General features: G+C 34.2%; 1 protein-coding gene across 1 annotated transcript in view; it reads right to left on the minus strand.

Annotated features, from left to right (window-relative positions):
* The window catches only part of MYO3A (myosin IIIA), a 179,249-nt gene that overhangs the window by 43,733 nt on the left and 118,572 nt on the right, over nucleotides 1-16,944 (minus strand). Inside the window, exons 18-23 of the mRNA XM_011371026.2 lie at nucleotides 15,557-15,710; nucleotides 14,001-14,089; nucleotides 11,919-12,048; nucleotides 5,607-5,686; nucleotides 5,068-5,145; nucleotides 2,527-2,732 (exon numbers count right to left, since the gene is read on the minus strand). Of these exons, the coding sequence (XP_011369328.1) occupies nucleotides 2,527-2,732; nucleotides 5,068-5,145; nucleotides 5,607-5,686; nucleotides 11,919-12,048; nucleotides 14,001-14,089; nucleotides 15,557-15,710 (737 nt within the window). The remainder of the gene's footprint in view (nucleotides 1-2,526; nucleotides 2,733-5,067; nucleotides 5,146-5,606; nucleotides 5,687-11,918; nucleotides 12,049-14,000; nucleotides 14,090-15,556; nucleotides 15,711-16,944) is intronic.

The following is a 16,944-nucleotide window of genomic DNA, read 5'->3' on the forward strand; positions in this document are numbered from 1 at the left end:
ATTGCACTTCTGGGTATTTATCACCCCAAAAAACCAAAACAATAATTCATAAAGATCTATGCACCTCAATATTCATGGCAGCACAATTTACAATAGTCAAGATACAGAAGCAACCTAAATGCCCATCAACAGATGATTAGATAAAGAAGTTATGCTTCATATATACAATGGAATATTACTCAGCCATTTAAAAAAAAATGAAATCCTACCATTTGCAACGACATGGATGGACCTAGAGGATATTATGCTGAGTAAAATAAGCCAGACAGAGAAAGACAAATACCATATGATTTCAGTTATATACAGAATCTAAGGAACAAAAAGAACAAACTAATCAAAAACCGACTCACAAATATAGAGGACAATTTGGTGATGGACATAGGGGTTGGGGTTTGGGGGTCTAGGAGAATGAAGTGAAGGGTTAAAGAAGTACAAAGTAGTAGTTGATAGATGGTCATGGGGATGGGGAGCACAGCACAGGGAATGCGGTCAGCATTAATGTAATGGCTAGGTGGAAAACCAGAGGAGAGAAGGAGCAATTAGGGGGATCATTTTATAAACTATATAAATGTCTAACCAATGTACTGTATATTTGAAACTAATAAAAATAAAAATAATAATAAAAAAGAAAACATTAAAGGACACTGAAAATCAAAGAAAAAAAATTCAGTATTTCCTACAGTGAGTAGCACGATGCCTTGTACATAAAAGTCACTAAAATATAAGGATACTTATATCAATATTATATTAATGTTACTTATATTAATATTTAAGCAAGTTAAAGATCTACTCTTCTCTTTAAAAATGAAAAGTATAATAAGGTCAATTTTTAACTTGAAATTTGAAACTCCTCTGTTATCAAGTACTTTTGGGTTACCTGTTTTCATGTACAGAATGAAGAATTACCTATTGGCCAATACGAAATTATAATATTTTTTATTTCTTAGCTTCGGTTCTTAAATTGGGTTCTTAAATTGAGAAGTGACATCAGTGATTAGATGCTGGCTGTACTTCTGAACTCTAAAACTTGAATTTTTAAAGTCTGCCTTAAACTACTATAAAGAATTTGCCAATACGAAAGTCACCATATTTATGTAATTTTGCTCTCCATCATAAAAATGCAGTAAGATTTTCCTTATTTCAAAGCACTTCAAATGAATACCTTTTATTTTCTTTCCTCAGTCTCTAAAGAAAAAAAAGAATCCAGAGCTACCATGAATTGCTGAAAATATGAAAATTTACAAGGAGAGTTAGAATTCTCACTCCATTTAGTAAAGGTCTTGATTATTCCAAGTAAAAGAATGCTTGACATAAGACATGACAATATTTTGTTTTGTTTTGGTGGGAGGAGGGAGTTAGAAATCAGTTTATTGTACAATCACAAAACTTTGTTTTGTTCTTAATCTTAATTTATATACTCTGAAAAAAGCCAGAGAATGTTACATATGGAGAATTCCTCAAATGCTAAGTTTCACCCTAAAATTGTAATAGACCTCTCTTTTGAAAATTGAAAGTTCAAGTTTAATGGCTATAAAAATCATAGAATTAGTAAACATCAGAAACATGAGCGTTTAAAATATTAAATACATAAGATATTGAACCTCTACATCACCATTAATGTATTACTTAATGAAATTAATTTATAGCTTAATTCATTTTACATTAATCTCAAATATCAGAAAGAACTCCTTATACCCAATTGATTCTTTATGTCTTTTAAATCGGCAGTCCCCAACCTTTTTGGCACCAGGGACCGGAGCTCCTATGAGAATACAATGCCTGAGGTGGAGCTGAGGCGGTGATGCTAGCACTGGGGAGCAGCTGCAAATACAGATGAAGCTTCGCTGGCTTGCCAGCCACTCACCTGCTGTGCAACCCGGTTCCTAATAGGCCAAAGACCGGTACTGGTCCATAGCCTAGGGGTTGGGGACCCCTGTCCTAAATCACCTTTAGAGACACTATCTCATTAGATTCTTGTAACAATTCCATCAGGTGGTCATGGCAGATTTATTAGATAAGGAAAATGCAGTTCTGTATCCTTCTTAGGTTGGATAATTATTTGTTGTAATGAGGTTCTGCTGGGCATTTTCAGACGTTTAGCAGGATCCCTGTTCTCTACCCAGTAGATGCCAGCAGCACCCCCTTCCCGATCCCACCAGTTGTGACAACCCAAAATGCCTCCAGACATTAACAAATATCCTTTGAGTATCCCCTCATTGAGAATCACTGGTATATAGGCCATGGTCACAGAGGAAGTGGCAGAGCTAGGACGAGAACTGGATCCTTCAGTTTCTCAGTACAGAAGCTCAGGTCTCTCAATCATGCTGCCAATGACATATCCTCTGCTGTCACACACCAAATCTCTCAGCTAACAAGAGAAACATCCAGCTATTTTTCTCTTTCAATGCATAATCCTTCGCATGAACAAAATGGCTCCTTCCCAGAATGCCTATTTTGGTTCCTATAATTCTTCTGAAGACCTTTTTATATAAATGGCAATGGAAACTTAAAAAGAAATCCACGTACCGCTTTATAAAGTTAGCAAAAAGTATCCGATGTGAGTATCCTAGCCTTCGAATTCTTGCTGTTTCCAGAATTCCTGTGTAGCGAAGCTGTAGCAGAACTTTCTCTTTGTCGTATTTTCTTGCTTGACGTTCATTATTTGGTTTGATGCAACGGACAAAATGAGGTTGACCCACCACCATTTTAGATAACAAATCCATCAGGGAATACTATAATAGGAAACAAAAATAAATTTCCCAGTGTAGCACATGAAAATTTATGAGCTTGCAGATCTTTTTATTATAAGAAAAAAAGAAATCTGAAAACTGAATGTTACACATACATTAATTCACAGTAAAAATTTCATTTATAATATATTTTTAAAAACGCAGATTTATTCATAAAAATGCAGAGGCAATAACTTGGATCTTAGCTATTCAAAGGCTGCCTGTAAATTCTAAAGGCAGCTTTAATAGATAGAAACCATTATTTTTGATATAGTTTGTAGGTAATTATATCCTCTCAGGAAACTTGCCAAGTTATAACAATTAGGCACACAATCTACTTTCTTGCTTAATTTCCTTGTCCAACTCTAATTTCTTTAAAGTATGAAAATAAACACTTTAATCCCTGTCAGAATCATCTCCCGGTTTAAAATAAAAACTGAGAAGCTACTGCAATTTAATATATAGGATATAGTTATAAAAATAAGCAGGTCCATTTAAGCACTCGAATCTGCTCTGGATTGATAATTTTCTTATTTATTTTAGAATTTTTAATATTACATAGATGTGAAAACTATATTCTGCAGCAATACCTTATTAGAGCTGTAGCTAATCTGCTAAATATAATGAACTAGTAGCTAATTAACTAAGTATAATATATTAGGCTAATCATGGTTCAACTAAAAGTGGAATCCCAGAAAACTAGTGTGTTAGAGACCAGGATACAATTTGTTGGCCAGGTAATGAATGCCTGGACGTTGACAGCTGTTGATGGCTGTATCTCTTTTAGTGTCTGAAATATAAAAGCCTAAGCTCTAAGGCCAATGCAAACCAAATGCTGGAATTGGGTAACTGACACAGCACTGGATTTGCATGGCTTCCTCTTGGGCACTCAGTCTCAGATGTGATCTTCAAACAGCTGGGTCTGTCACTTTGGAGCCACTGTTCATTACATTTGGTAGTGAGTCATCATTCCTTTAGCCATGCACACATCTGTCAGGTGTGAAGGTGGTTTACATGTCTCTTGGCAAGCTGAGAAAAAGGTCACTGTAATTTAGGCACTGGCTTTTCTTAGAGACCAAGGCAGAGTGTTACACTATGGTCATTGTTCTCTGCAGAGTAAAAAATAACTTTAAGAATACTTTGCATACTACATGGAATTATCTTCTATCGCTTTTCATTTCAAATTGAAGAGTAAAACAATTTTATGAACTAATGATTTAAACAAACACATAGAGTTTGGATAGCTCGTTTTAAAAAAAAGGAAATAATCTGTTTGTAAATATTCTTGGGGATTCAGCTGTGCTGCAGCCCTGATGTAATGTGACTGTATCCGCAGCAAACATGAAATATTAAGGGTATAAATATAATGGGTGCTACTCAAAAATGATTAAACACACACTGTCTGCTATAAGCTTAGGACTTGAAAAACATTTAATAAAGCTATCCAGCTATTTCTAAAAGTATTTTGTGATTCTGTTAGGGAACCGGGTTTATTCACTGAGCACTTTTAATAAATTTAATCCAATATCCTCCCCTTTCCCCACATTAAATTATACTATTAATAATTTCCAAGTTTTAGGTGGCATTTTCTTAATTTTTATTGGCTAGTTAATATGATCTTATCAGAAGAGATAAACAAGAACTGAGATCAGTAATGAGGGCATGGGTATCTAGAACTCCTTAGAGCATAGAGAAAATTAAGCTCTTTTCTTTCTCCCATATTGTCCAAGGAAGAAAGGTCACTTGATCATATGCTAAAGATACAGCGACTCACTTCCTTGGCATGTTACTGTGCTTCTCCTTTCCCCATTCCAACACTGGTTTTATACACACACACACACACACACACACAGACACACACACGCACACAGACACACGCACGCACGCACGCACACACGTTTTCAGTTTGTCTATGTACAGAAAGATTTAGAATGAAGATGGATGCTCAACCTTGTCCCATCTGTCTATCTTAAAATTATGAGTGAGAAAGAGCATTGCTAGTTATCATAGCATTGAATTAAAAAAAAAAAAAACTGCCCCTTTTAAGTTTTATTCTGGTAGAAATGCACTTGGTTCTATGGACAAATTTTAATGCGAGTATAGACCTCCATTAAGACTGACCTAGTATATAATAATTTTACATGTGAAATACAAGTAAATGAATCCACAGGTTTTTGACGGCATACTCTAATATATTCTATATCTAAAAAATAGTGAGATACGATAAAAATTCTTTTGCGAATAGCACTCCGATATTTGTTACTAGCTTTTGATCTATCGCTCTTATTTAGAATAAATAATATCCCTAAGCACAACACACCATAACTTAGTATCTTACTCTAAAATATGATGCAACCGTTTGTGTTTTCATGTTGGTCGTCTCTCTGGCATGACGTGTGGTTTCTCCAGTTTCACCCTAAGACCAAAGAAGACAGTGGAACTTCATTACTGATTGTACTTTATGATTTGCAGGGAGCACATGGAATTTTTCCTTCTAGTTATCATAGTCTAGGCATTTGAATATGTAAAACAGCAAAATGTCATTGATATTTTTACTTTGTTTTGTCTACTCATGGAATCTGAATTGGTCTTGCCCAGAATGTGAATATCTCTGATTTTAGCTGACACATTTTTAGTGGGTCTCATAGTAACATTAAAGCTGTAACATAAATGAAGACTTAGGAATATATCAGAAATACATGATTATTTTAGTGACTAGTGGTAATATGAACATAACATAAATATCTGTTTAAACAGAAAAAAAGATCAAAGGGAGAAAAACTAAGGCAAAGGCTGTTCACTCTTAGGAGCACACAAATATTGCCATTGCAAAGGTAGATTTTTAGACTCATTGCCATGAAAAACACATTTCCTTACCTTTGTCAGGTTGACCGATTTTTCTGAAGTTCTCATTTGATAGTTTATCATATTTTTAGTTTTAGAATGTGGCAGATTACCTATGGGAATTTAGATAAAATTAATATACCTTTTGGAATCCTTAATAGCCAGAAGATTTTCTCCATTTACTTAAATGTTAAAAAATGTTGATCCCATGATATTCATACTTACATGCTTGGTTAACTATTTGTTGAAAAACTTAGAAATAAAATAATATGTGAAAATTTATAACAAAATTTTAATTCAGGAAAAAAAGATCCAGTTTGGAGAATACAAAAGATAGAGTTAAGTGTTGGGTTTCCTTTTAATCGCTACACGATATGAAGTGATTATGATAAAGGGAGCAATTTGCTTCTGTTTTGTGTGTGTTAAATGGCATCTGAGATTTTCTTTAACACAAAGAAAAGCTTTCCAATGGGCTTTAAAAGTTGCGTGGATCGTTAATTTATATGAAGTGGTTATAAGCGAATTGAGTGTGGCTGGCCGCCATGGACATTTTCTACCTTTTATAAATATGTGCACAGTGCTAGGGTTGTATAAATGCTCACGATCCAAGGCCATGAAAAAATGATGACATAGTGTAGAAATAATAACCTTGGAATAATGACCAGAAAGACTTGGGTTCGAATCAGCTTTGGTACTTGGGTTATCTGTGGGTCACTTATTTAGTCTCGGAGTTGTAGTTTGAATCCATAAAATAGGGATAATGATGCTTACCTCATAGAATTTTGATGACATGTGATAGCACGCCTGGCACATGGTAGGCGCCTGGAAATGTGCGTTCGTTTTCACTCCTTTCCCACCCACATCAAGCACAATAAATCAATGAATCCACAATCCAAGAATTTATCATCCTAATATCAACATTTGAAACATCTCCAACGCAAGGAAATAAATATATATGCCTTACTGTTAAGTTGTACACCTGAAACTTACTGGATTTTGTTAACCAATGTCACCATAATAAAAAATAAATAAATAAAACTAATGAATAAATAAATAAATAAGAAACATCTCCAGAACCCAGTATTACGTCAGAAAGATTATTTCTCTTTATTCTCATTCTCTTAGGTTTTAAGCAGAACCTACAGGTTTTTGGCAAAGGCTTCATGTTTTTGTGATTGTCAAAGGCTGGCTCTGAGAAGATGGCGCAGGAAGGAAGGCTGCCTGGGATGTGGCTGGTGGTGCCTCTGCTCTGTTCACTGCCCTCCCTTCCCTCGTTACTCCAGGAAAAGTGCTGAGATAGGTGTGTGCAATGGCTTTCATGCTGGGCTGAAGCTGCACACTTCACTGTTCGCTCCTCAAACGTGAAACTTACTGAGTACAGCAGAGTGGATGGAAATAGTAACAGATGATCTCCAGATGGGCAGTTTCGGGACTTTCTCTTCTAATTAATGAATTAATTAATTTGGATGACCAGAGAGTTTTAGAAAAAGTTATCACAGATTTGGAGATTTCTTAGAAGCATGATAAATATATAAAATGCTAGTAGCACATCGATGAGAATGGACTCATTACTTAATAGATACTATTACATACGATTAGCCAAACAAGAACTAAAAATTTAAGTTTACCCGAAAAGTAAAAGCTAGAGGAAATTTAGAAAAGGATTAATAATTTCACTTCAACAAAATGTATACATTAGTAATCAAGTAACTTAACAAAAAAATAAATGAAAGTCTTTTAAAAATTCATCTATGCTTTCGATAGGAATCAAAATTAGCATAAATCTTAATTTGCGAAAATATATCGTTTGCTTTTAGAGTTGACCTGACGAACAAACTTGTGATAAACCAAACTAGCGAAATGAGCTGCAAGGAATTGTGCGAGATTTTCCTTTAGTAATGGCTGAATCCTATTTCATACTTGAAGTCATATATGGAAAGGGCCATAGTTACTTCAGAATCTTGGAGACAGCACAACATAAAATTGAAGAACTCGAATTTTCAAGCCTACTTCTGTGGGGCAACATGGCAAAAGCCACTCAACATTTCCAAGCCTCGAAGTCTCATCTGTAAAAGCAGTTTCTCCTCAGAGTGTTTTTGTTAGGAGCAAATGAAAGAACTTAGCACAGTGCCTAGCACAATTTAATTTCTAAACAAAGTTATCTATTATTGTTGTTGTTGTTATTATTATTATTATTATATATTTGCAAATCTAGGTGACTTTGGTAGCATTGAGGTTCTAAGTTAGTTATAAAACACCTTTTGACTGTGAAGTTCTTCCCTTCAAGTAGAGAACTGTTCTGCTGATAGGAGACATAACATAGGATTGAAAACCTGGTTTCATATTTTATAAGGGTGAAAAACATGAAGTTATATGCATAGATGCTGTAGGTAGATATAGAAAGAAATAACAATTGTTAAAATAAAAACTGAAGGCTTTTGCTTCTGGGTGAGATAAAGTAACAGACTGGGTTAACTGAAACAACTAAAAACATACAAAATATATGGAACATTTTTTTCCCTTTCCCTTTTTTTATTGTGATAAAATCCACATAACATAAAATTTAGCACCTTAACCATTTTAAAGTGTACAGGTGAGTGGTATTAAATCCATTCACTGCCATCCATCTCCATAGCTCTTTCATCTCATGAAACTGAGACTCTATACCCACTAAATACTCACTTCCCATTCTCCCCTTTCCCAGGCCATGGCCACTACCATTCTACTTTCTGTCTCAATGATTTTGACTATCTCATATAAGTAGAAGCATACATTATTTCTGGAGAAAAAAATGGTTTTTATACCTTGTGCATCAAGCAGTATAGAACATTGATCCCCGAGAGTGGGGAAACAAATGAGGTGAAACCTATGATTGCTCCAGCAATCTGAAGAGGTTTTAAGCTGAAAAGCACGGAGGGGGACCCCAGGTAAAGCTTGGGAAGAAGATCATCTGTAACCAACATTACTATCAAATGAACAGCAAGATGGTAGAGTCAAACCCAATCATATCATTAATCACATGAAATGTAAATGGTTTGATCATCACAATTAAAAGGCAGAGATTGTCAGATTGGAATTTAAAAGCAAGAGCCAACTACAAAAAAACCACTCTAAATAAACACAAAGAGAAGTTGAAATAAGGGTATAAAAAAAGATATTCCATTCAATCACTAATCATAAGAAAGTTGGAGTCTCCATATTAATATCAGGCAAAGTAGATTTCAGAACAAAGAATATGACCAAGGATAAAAAAGAGTCATTTAATAATAATAAAGGGGTCTACCCATCAAGAAGATAAAACAAATGAAAATTTTTATGTATCTAATAATAGACCTTAAAAATACATAAAACAAAAACTGATTGAAATGAAAGGAAAAATAGATAAATTGATAATGACAGTAGATATTTCAAAACTCTCTCAGTAACTGATAGAACCAGGAGAGAGAAAACCAGTAAGAATACAGAAGATTTGATCAATATTAGCAACCAAGTTAACCTAATTGACATTTCTAGAACATTTCACCTAACAACAGCAGAAAACACGTTATTTTCAAGTGCCAATGAAACGTAAAACAAGACAGGTCATATTCTGAGCCATAAAATGTTCCAATAAAATTAAATGTACTAAATCATACAAAGTATGCTTTCTGAGCTCTATGTAATTAAATCAGAAGTCCATAACAAAAAGATATCTAGAAAATCCCAACATATTTAGAAATTAAATATGATGTAAATAATCCATATAAGTTCCTATATTAGTAAAGAAGAAACATTTTCTTAAATCATTGACCTAAAGTTTTCACTCTAGAAATTAGAAAAATGACAGAGTACCCAAAGTAAACAGAAGGTAATAAAAATAAAAGCAAATATATATATGTCCACAAAATAAAAAGCAAAACCAATAGAGAGTATCAATAAAACAATAAACTAGCAAAACCAATAGAGAGTATCAATAAAACAATAAAATAGATAAGTTCTAGAAAATCCATCAAGAATAAAATGAGAGAGGACACAAATTATCAATATTAGGGATGAGTGAGATGAGATGACATAACTTTAAGATCTACAGATATTAAAAGGATAATAAGGAAATATTATAATCAACTTTATGTCAATAAATTTGATTACATAGATGAATAAATTTCTAAAAGACACGATCCACTAAAACTTATTCAAAAAATTAGATAATTTAAGTAGCCTTATATTTATTAAGGAAATTAAATTTGTAGTTTAAAACCTTCTCACAAAAACCACTTCAGGCCCAGATTGCTTCACTGGTGAATTCTACAAAGCAATTTAGAAAGAAATAATACTCATTTTACTTTTTCTGAAAATTGAAGAGGAGGCAATAAATCTCAATTCATTTTATGAGGCCAACATTACTCCGATTCCAAAATCAGAAAACAATTAGAAGAAAAGAAAACTACAGTCCAATATCCCTCATGAACATAGATATAAAAATTCTTAACAAAATGTTAGCAAATTGAATCAGACAACACATAAAATGTCCAATACATCATGACCATGTTGAGTTTTTCCCAGGAATGAAAAGTAGGTATAACATTAAAAAATCAATCAATGTAACAACATGTTTATGGGAAAAGATAAACAATTAATCATCTCAGTAGATGCAGAAAAGGCATTTGACAAAATTCAAACATGCATGTCTGATACAAACTCAGCAAACTAGGACTAGAAAGTAACTTCCTCCTCCTGATAAAGGACATCTATGCAAAACCTACAATTAACACAGTTAATGGGGAAAAACTGAATGCTCTCTCTCCCCAAGATCAGGAATAAGGCAAGAATGTTCACTCCTGACACTTGTATTCAACACTGCATTGGTGATTCTAGTCAGTGTAACCAGGCAAGATGAAGAAATAAAAAGTGAACAGAATGGAAAAGGGTAAATTATCACGAATGACATGACCATCTATGTAGGACATTCTATAGGAGTTACAAAAAAAATAACTACTCTAATAAATGAGTTTAGCAACATTGCAGGGAAAAAGATGAACAAACAAAAATCAGTTGGATTTCCATTCAACAACAGACGGAAATTGAATTAAAAATAACCATTTATAATAGCTTAAAACGTGATATACTAGCAGATAATTTGACAAAAGATGTGCAAGACTTGTATAATAAAAACTACAAAATATTGCTGAGAAATTAAAGAAGACTTAAATCAATGGAGCGTTACATTGTGCTTCCTAATTAGAAGCCCCAATATTGTGAATATATAATTTCTTTCAAAATTAATCCAATAGCTTCAGTACATCCCAATAAAGTCTCACCAGGATTTTTAGTAAAAGTTGACAAGCTCATTCTAAAAGTTATGTGGAAAAGCAAAGGAATTATAACTGCCTAATCAACTCTGAGAAAGGAGAACAGAGTTGGGTATTTATTTACACTATCTGATTTCACAATTTTTTTTATAAAGCCACTGTAATCAAGACATGCATTACTGGCATAAAGATAAATAGAAGTGACACACAGTAGAGAGTCAAGAAATAGACCTCTACATATATAGTCAATTGATTTTAGTGCCAAAAAAAGTTCAATGGAGAAAAGAACAATCTTTTCAATAAATGATGCTAGAAAAATTGGATAGGGCAGGGAGGGGTATAGGGAAAGATTATAAAGCATCACGAGGTACATCATTTGGGGGTGATAAGTAGGTTCGCTACTGATCGTGATGATGGTTTTATAGGTGTTTATGTATGTCAAAAATTGATCGTGATGATGGTTTTATAGGTGTTTATGTATGTCAAAAATTCATCAAATTTTACTGCCTAAAATATGTGCTGTTTATCATGTTAGTTATACTCCAATAAAACTATGAAAAAAGAGATGTAGAGAATGATTTTAAACTCCAATAAAGAAAAACAACCCAAACTACATTTATTCTACTTAAAAAAGTAAAAAAAATATTTTTTAAGTGCAAGTTTGTACAGTTAGATGGAACAAAGTGATGTGAGTTTTTAACCAATAAAGCAGAGCTCATTAAACCTGGAGAACCTCAAAGAACCACCCAAAAGCTGCCCACTCCTGAAATATTAGCAAATTCTGAACCCTCTGCAGGCGAATGTATTCTCCCAATGAGTAGTTAGGATGCCACCATATTTTCTGGTGTATGCTTCAAACACTTTTGAAAATCTAGCTTCTTTATATTTTATTATTTTCTTCCGATGATCTGGGCAGAGGATATTAATAATTGCATATTTGATGAGCCAAAATCAAACCAACATGAACAACCGAGGATTGTACTCATGAAAATCAGTCAGAAACTACTTACTTGGCTCTGAAAAATCTTCTCATTTAAAGGAAATTGTCTTAGCTTACCTGTTTTTGTCAGAGGGTGGTTGACTAGTTGCCGAATTACACTATTTTCTGATGATCTCAAAAGTAGCACAATATCAGTTGGAAGGGAGTCTCTATTTTTAGCTAAGAACCCAGTTGCATTATAGAGGACCTGTTGATAAATTATGCTATCATTATTACAATAAATATCACCATGAATTATCATCATCGTTGTCATCATCATCATCATTATCATCATTAATATATTGATTGAGAGCTTACTCTGTGCTAAGTGACAGGTATACAAAGATTTATAAAGGTAGCCCCTTACGACTTGGTTGGAAAAGCAAACCTCTCCAGGTTTACAGTAAATTTTGTCATAGAAGAATTTGTGTCTCACAGATTTTATCTGGGTTGAAATGATAAAAGAAGTTTGATTCCTCCCATTTATTATGTTGGAAATTTGGTGTTTCCTTTCTCTATTTGGAGGGTTGGGAGTAGCGTAGAGGAAGCACACTGGGGCCATCCAGACATTCTCATTTCTATGACAATTGATTCACTGCAGTAGATTGGCCATTATAGATTTTTGTCTCAGTAGTACTGTGGTCTAAGTATACAGTGCGTGTTTATGTTTCTGGCACTTCTAAATAACTAAGGCTTTCTAAAGATCAGTATAAACCAAAGATTTCTGCAGGATGATTCAATATGGTTATGGACTGAATTGTGTCCTTCCATACTTAGTATGTTGAATCCTAATCTCTAATGTGACTATGTTTGGAGATAAGATCGTGATGGATGTATTTAAGGTTAAATGAGGTCATAAGGGTAGGGTCCTAATCCGATAGGGCTAATGTCTTTATAAGAAGAGAAAGACACACCAGAGATCTCTCTCTCTCTCTCTCTCTACCCCTCCATGTACACAGAGGAAAGGGATATGAGAATACAGCAAGAAGGCAGGCCTGTCTGTAAACCAGGAAGAGAGGCCTCACAGACACCAACCCTACTGGAACCTTGGTCTTGAACTTTTAGTCTCCAGAACTGTAAAAATAAATGTCTGTTGGTTAAGCCTGCCTGTGGTATTTTTGTTATGTCAGCCCAAGCAGAATAAAACATTTATTAAAAACTGGATAAAACGACCATAGGCATTTCTTAATGGATGTTTTAAAGGAGGTTTCTTTGGAAAATCACATGCTAAAAATCGTGAAAAAGGCTATAACTATAAATAGTTAGGGTACATTTTTTTTTCAATGACAAAAATCTGTGGAATATTGAAGTTTGTGAAATATATTTCTAGTAAACTAGAATGTTCAAGATTCTGCATTATTTTATTTGATGTACTTCTAATTCATCGCATTCTTTCATGATTTTGGTATATCTTCTTAGTCCTCCAACATTTATAACGTCATTGTGAGGGAATGACCCGTTAAATTCTATAGAAGGGAAGGAAAGTATCCTCTGGGCTCTGAGCTTTGCTCTGGTGTGGGAATGGGTATCTGTCAACACATAAACACTTCTTTGTCTAAATGCATAACAGTCCATTAACCAATTCTCTATCTAGGTTAGCTCAGTTATCTGACCATACCTCCAGCCTGGTACCTCCTCTTGTTGGGAGGGAAGAGAGTCAAAGGCTGCAGTGGAGAGAGAAGCACCTAAGGTTTGAAAAAGGCAGTATAGAGTAAAGGTTCCCAGTTACCATTAAAAGAAGAAAAAAGTAAGGGCCCATTGCCGGCCCATCTCACCCAAAGCCGGATGTCAAGATCAGAAGCTTGTCTCTTTCTTTTCTTGTTTTCCCTTAGTGTCTTAATAAAAATTCCTTTAGAATAACTATCACTTTGTGTTTGTTGAACTAAGAAAATGATTTTTTTTTTTTTTTTTTTTTTTACCTGTTCAAGACAGATGTTAGAAGTGGATGTCTTGGAATAGAAACGGTTGAAAAATGACAGGACAGATTGTAGGATGTTGGAGAGCAGAGTCAGGTAGGGCCAGACACGGGCAGAAATGAATAGCTATCTCATTGTAATCATCTACAAATATTTTGGGCCATAATTTTCATGTTGATCTTTACCCTTATTATTCGATGAAAGACTAAAGAGAAACTCAGTCATAGTTCTTCAAAGTTCTTACCTTTCCTGCAAAATGGTGAATTCCAAAACTAAGTTCCATTCTTTTGGGCTTCCAGAAGTACTGTGATTTTAGGTTACCTTCAAATTTTTCTACAGAAAAAAAAAAATTGAACTCCAATATCAAGCATGTAGGAGATCCTCAACAAATATTGACAGAATCACCTCTTTCACCATAAAATGGACAACATGCAGTCAAAAAAGAAAAATTTACATAGTTCATATAAGCAGATTTGAAATATAATTATATATGGCAAAGGAAAACTCAAGATCATGAATTTTACCATTCCATTATGATTTAGAGCAGTGGCTCTCAAACCTTAGCAAGCACTCTGTAAGGCCTATTAAAACACAGATTGCAGGATCCTGCTCCCAAGGTTTCTGACTCAGTAGGTCCGGAATGGGATCCAAGAAGTTACATTGCTAGCAAGTTCTCAGATGATGCTGATGTTCCCGGTTTGGAGACCACATTTTGAGAGGGAGGGAATGACTGGAGACTGACTAATCAGAGGTTCATGAAACACAGTCTGAAGTGAAGCCATGGGCCTAGAAATTGGGCGTTTTCTCTCTTCTCTATTAGAGGAACTATAGTGTTGATTACATAGGAAACACGTTAAGATCATAAAGGCAGTTACTTTTTATGCCTTGTCTGAGAAGGAATGTTTAACATTAAAATCAAGTGACTGCTGTGAAGTGATTTCCCCCACAATCTTGAGGTTCTTTTTTTCCCCATTAGTATTGCCCAGTTACAGGAGAAAATAAACCAATCAGTGAGTCAGAAGGAAGCAACACCACTGATTGAATGGTAAGTAACAGACTCTATATCACCGAAAATAAATGAGAGAAAGTGAATCTAAATTTTCTGCAGGTTATTGATGGTACATAATGAATACCTCCTCCCACCAGGGAATATGGTGTTCCATAAAAAATGATTTTTTCAGCTAGCCGAAAAATTTTTTTTTTTTTTTTTTTTTAATTTAAGGAGCAGGAAATTTATTTTAACATTTATTTTAGATGATAATCTTTTAAATATAGTATACACATCTCTGCCTTCTCAAACAGAAAATCAATATGTTTAACATTTCTTTGATGACTCGGGATTATTATCAAGAACATTTATTAATGTACTGTAACTCAGAGATTATTAAGGTATTTGAGGCTATTTTCCTCTAATAGACAAATGACTAGAATGTCACAGATGAATTTATTTCTTCCCCATAAGCTAATTCTTTCCAAATACTTGAGCTATCCTTTTGCCTTGCCTTCCAATCTCTAATTTTGTGCTGGATAATTTCTAAGGACATTTCTGACACAAGATCTTATGGTTGGGGCTCTATTGTAAGGGAAAGGCCAACATCTAAATCTGTTTAACTTGTCACTAAATATTTCACCCTATGATAAACATTCACTGGTTCAGGTATTAGATCCAAAGCCTCTTCTTTAAAGTCAGGCAGGCTTTGTGACAGCTATTTTCTCCCAAATAATTAAAAATATTTTTTAATCATTCAGAATTACATGACTGTATCAGAAAATGATAGATATACTGGATGTAAGACTCACCTATGAGAGTCTGGTCAGTAGCCTTGGGAAATCTACTTTCTTCATCGAGTAGGGAGAGTAAACCCATTGGCTTCTGCAGAAACATGTCTAGGAGGGGCCTGTTATCTTCATATTCAATAACTCTGGCATCGACATCTTCATTTACATATTCATTCTGTAATGGGACATGATACATACAGAAAAATTCACTTTAAAAATTCGCTTGATTAATGGTAACTATATGTAAATAAAATTATTAAAAGAAAAAAATTCACCTAAAATTTTGTGAATATGTAGCTTTACAGTAATGACCTAAAATTCCACTTTACATGTATTATAATAAATTTTACCCTCTGACCTTGATCTGACACTGAAGGTGTCATTTTATTTTTCTCTCCCTAGAAGTGCTAGTCCATTAAAGTCAACAAACACTGATTCTACTCAGGGCAGTAATGAAAAGTTTCTAGTCTCTATATTAGAATTACAGATTTCAAAATGCAAGAGAATGTGCTGTTAATAAGTAGTAATAAAATTATGCTCCAGAACTTATAGAACATTAATTAGGTATATCTTAGGTTACACTTCTCCCCATTCAAGCTTTTATCTAGGTCCAGTGATGAATCTTTCACAAACATTAACTTTTTGGTCATGATAACATTTACAGTTAGTAGGGGGACAGCTGGGAGTCACAGGAACACCAGTGGATTAAGAACTCAGAACTCAAAGGTTCATATGGGCTCTCCCACTTAACTAGCCATATAAGCCTTTGAAATTCTCATACTCTAGAAACTTCCATTTCCCATGTACTCAATGGAGGTTACACTCTTCATCTAACAAAGTAAAAAGATCTGGTACATTGATAATCAATTGCTTTTGAGTATAAGATGCATAAGATAAAATCGATGAACAATAATCCCTGTATGATCATGATACCAGCACAACACAGGTGCTGATGATTTATCTTACAAAAGGGACATGAAGAATTATGCAAATATTTGTTTCTATGACTTTACCTTCATACCGTGTCCCTATTCCAGTGCCGCAGGCTCTAAGGACACGCATGACCTCTGAACGATGACTTGTAGCGATGTTTACATGTAGGGTACTTCCTATTCTCAGGTGAGATAGAAACTATTACTGGGGAAATGTGTCAGATAACCACCGACTTGGGCAGTGTCCTGCCTGATTCACAAATTAAAATTATTACAGGCTATTTTCATTTATGTATTTTATTTCAATATAGTTTATCATATTCTTTAATTCATTAAGTGTGTTTGTTAAACACCTTATAATCGGCACTGTGATGGGTGATAAAGAGATATTTAAGACAAACTCCCTGACTTCAGTGGATTTAAAATATAACTTGAGTGATAAGTTTAGTAAATAACTATTCAAAATGCAAGGTTAAG

The sequence above is a fragment of the Pteropus vampyrus genome, unplaced genomic scaffold, assembly GCF_000151845.1.
Source record: "Pteropus vampyrus isolate Shadow unplaced genomic scaffold, Pvam_2.0 Scaffold180, whole genome shotgun sequence".
Taxonomy (NCBI): domain Eukaryota; kingdom Metazoa; phylum Chordata; class Mammalia; order Chiroptera; family Pteropodidae; genus Pteropus; species Pteropus vampyrus.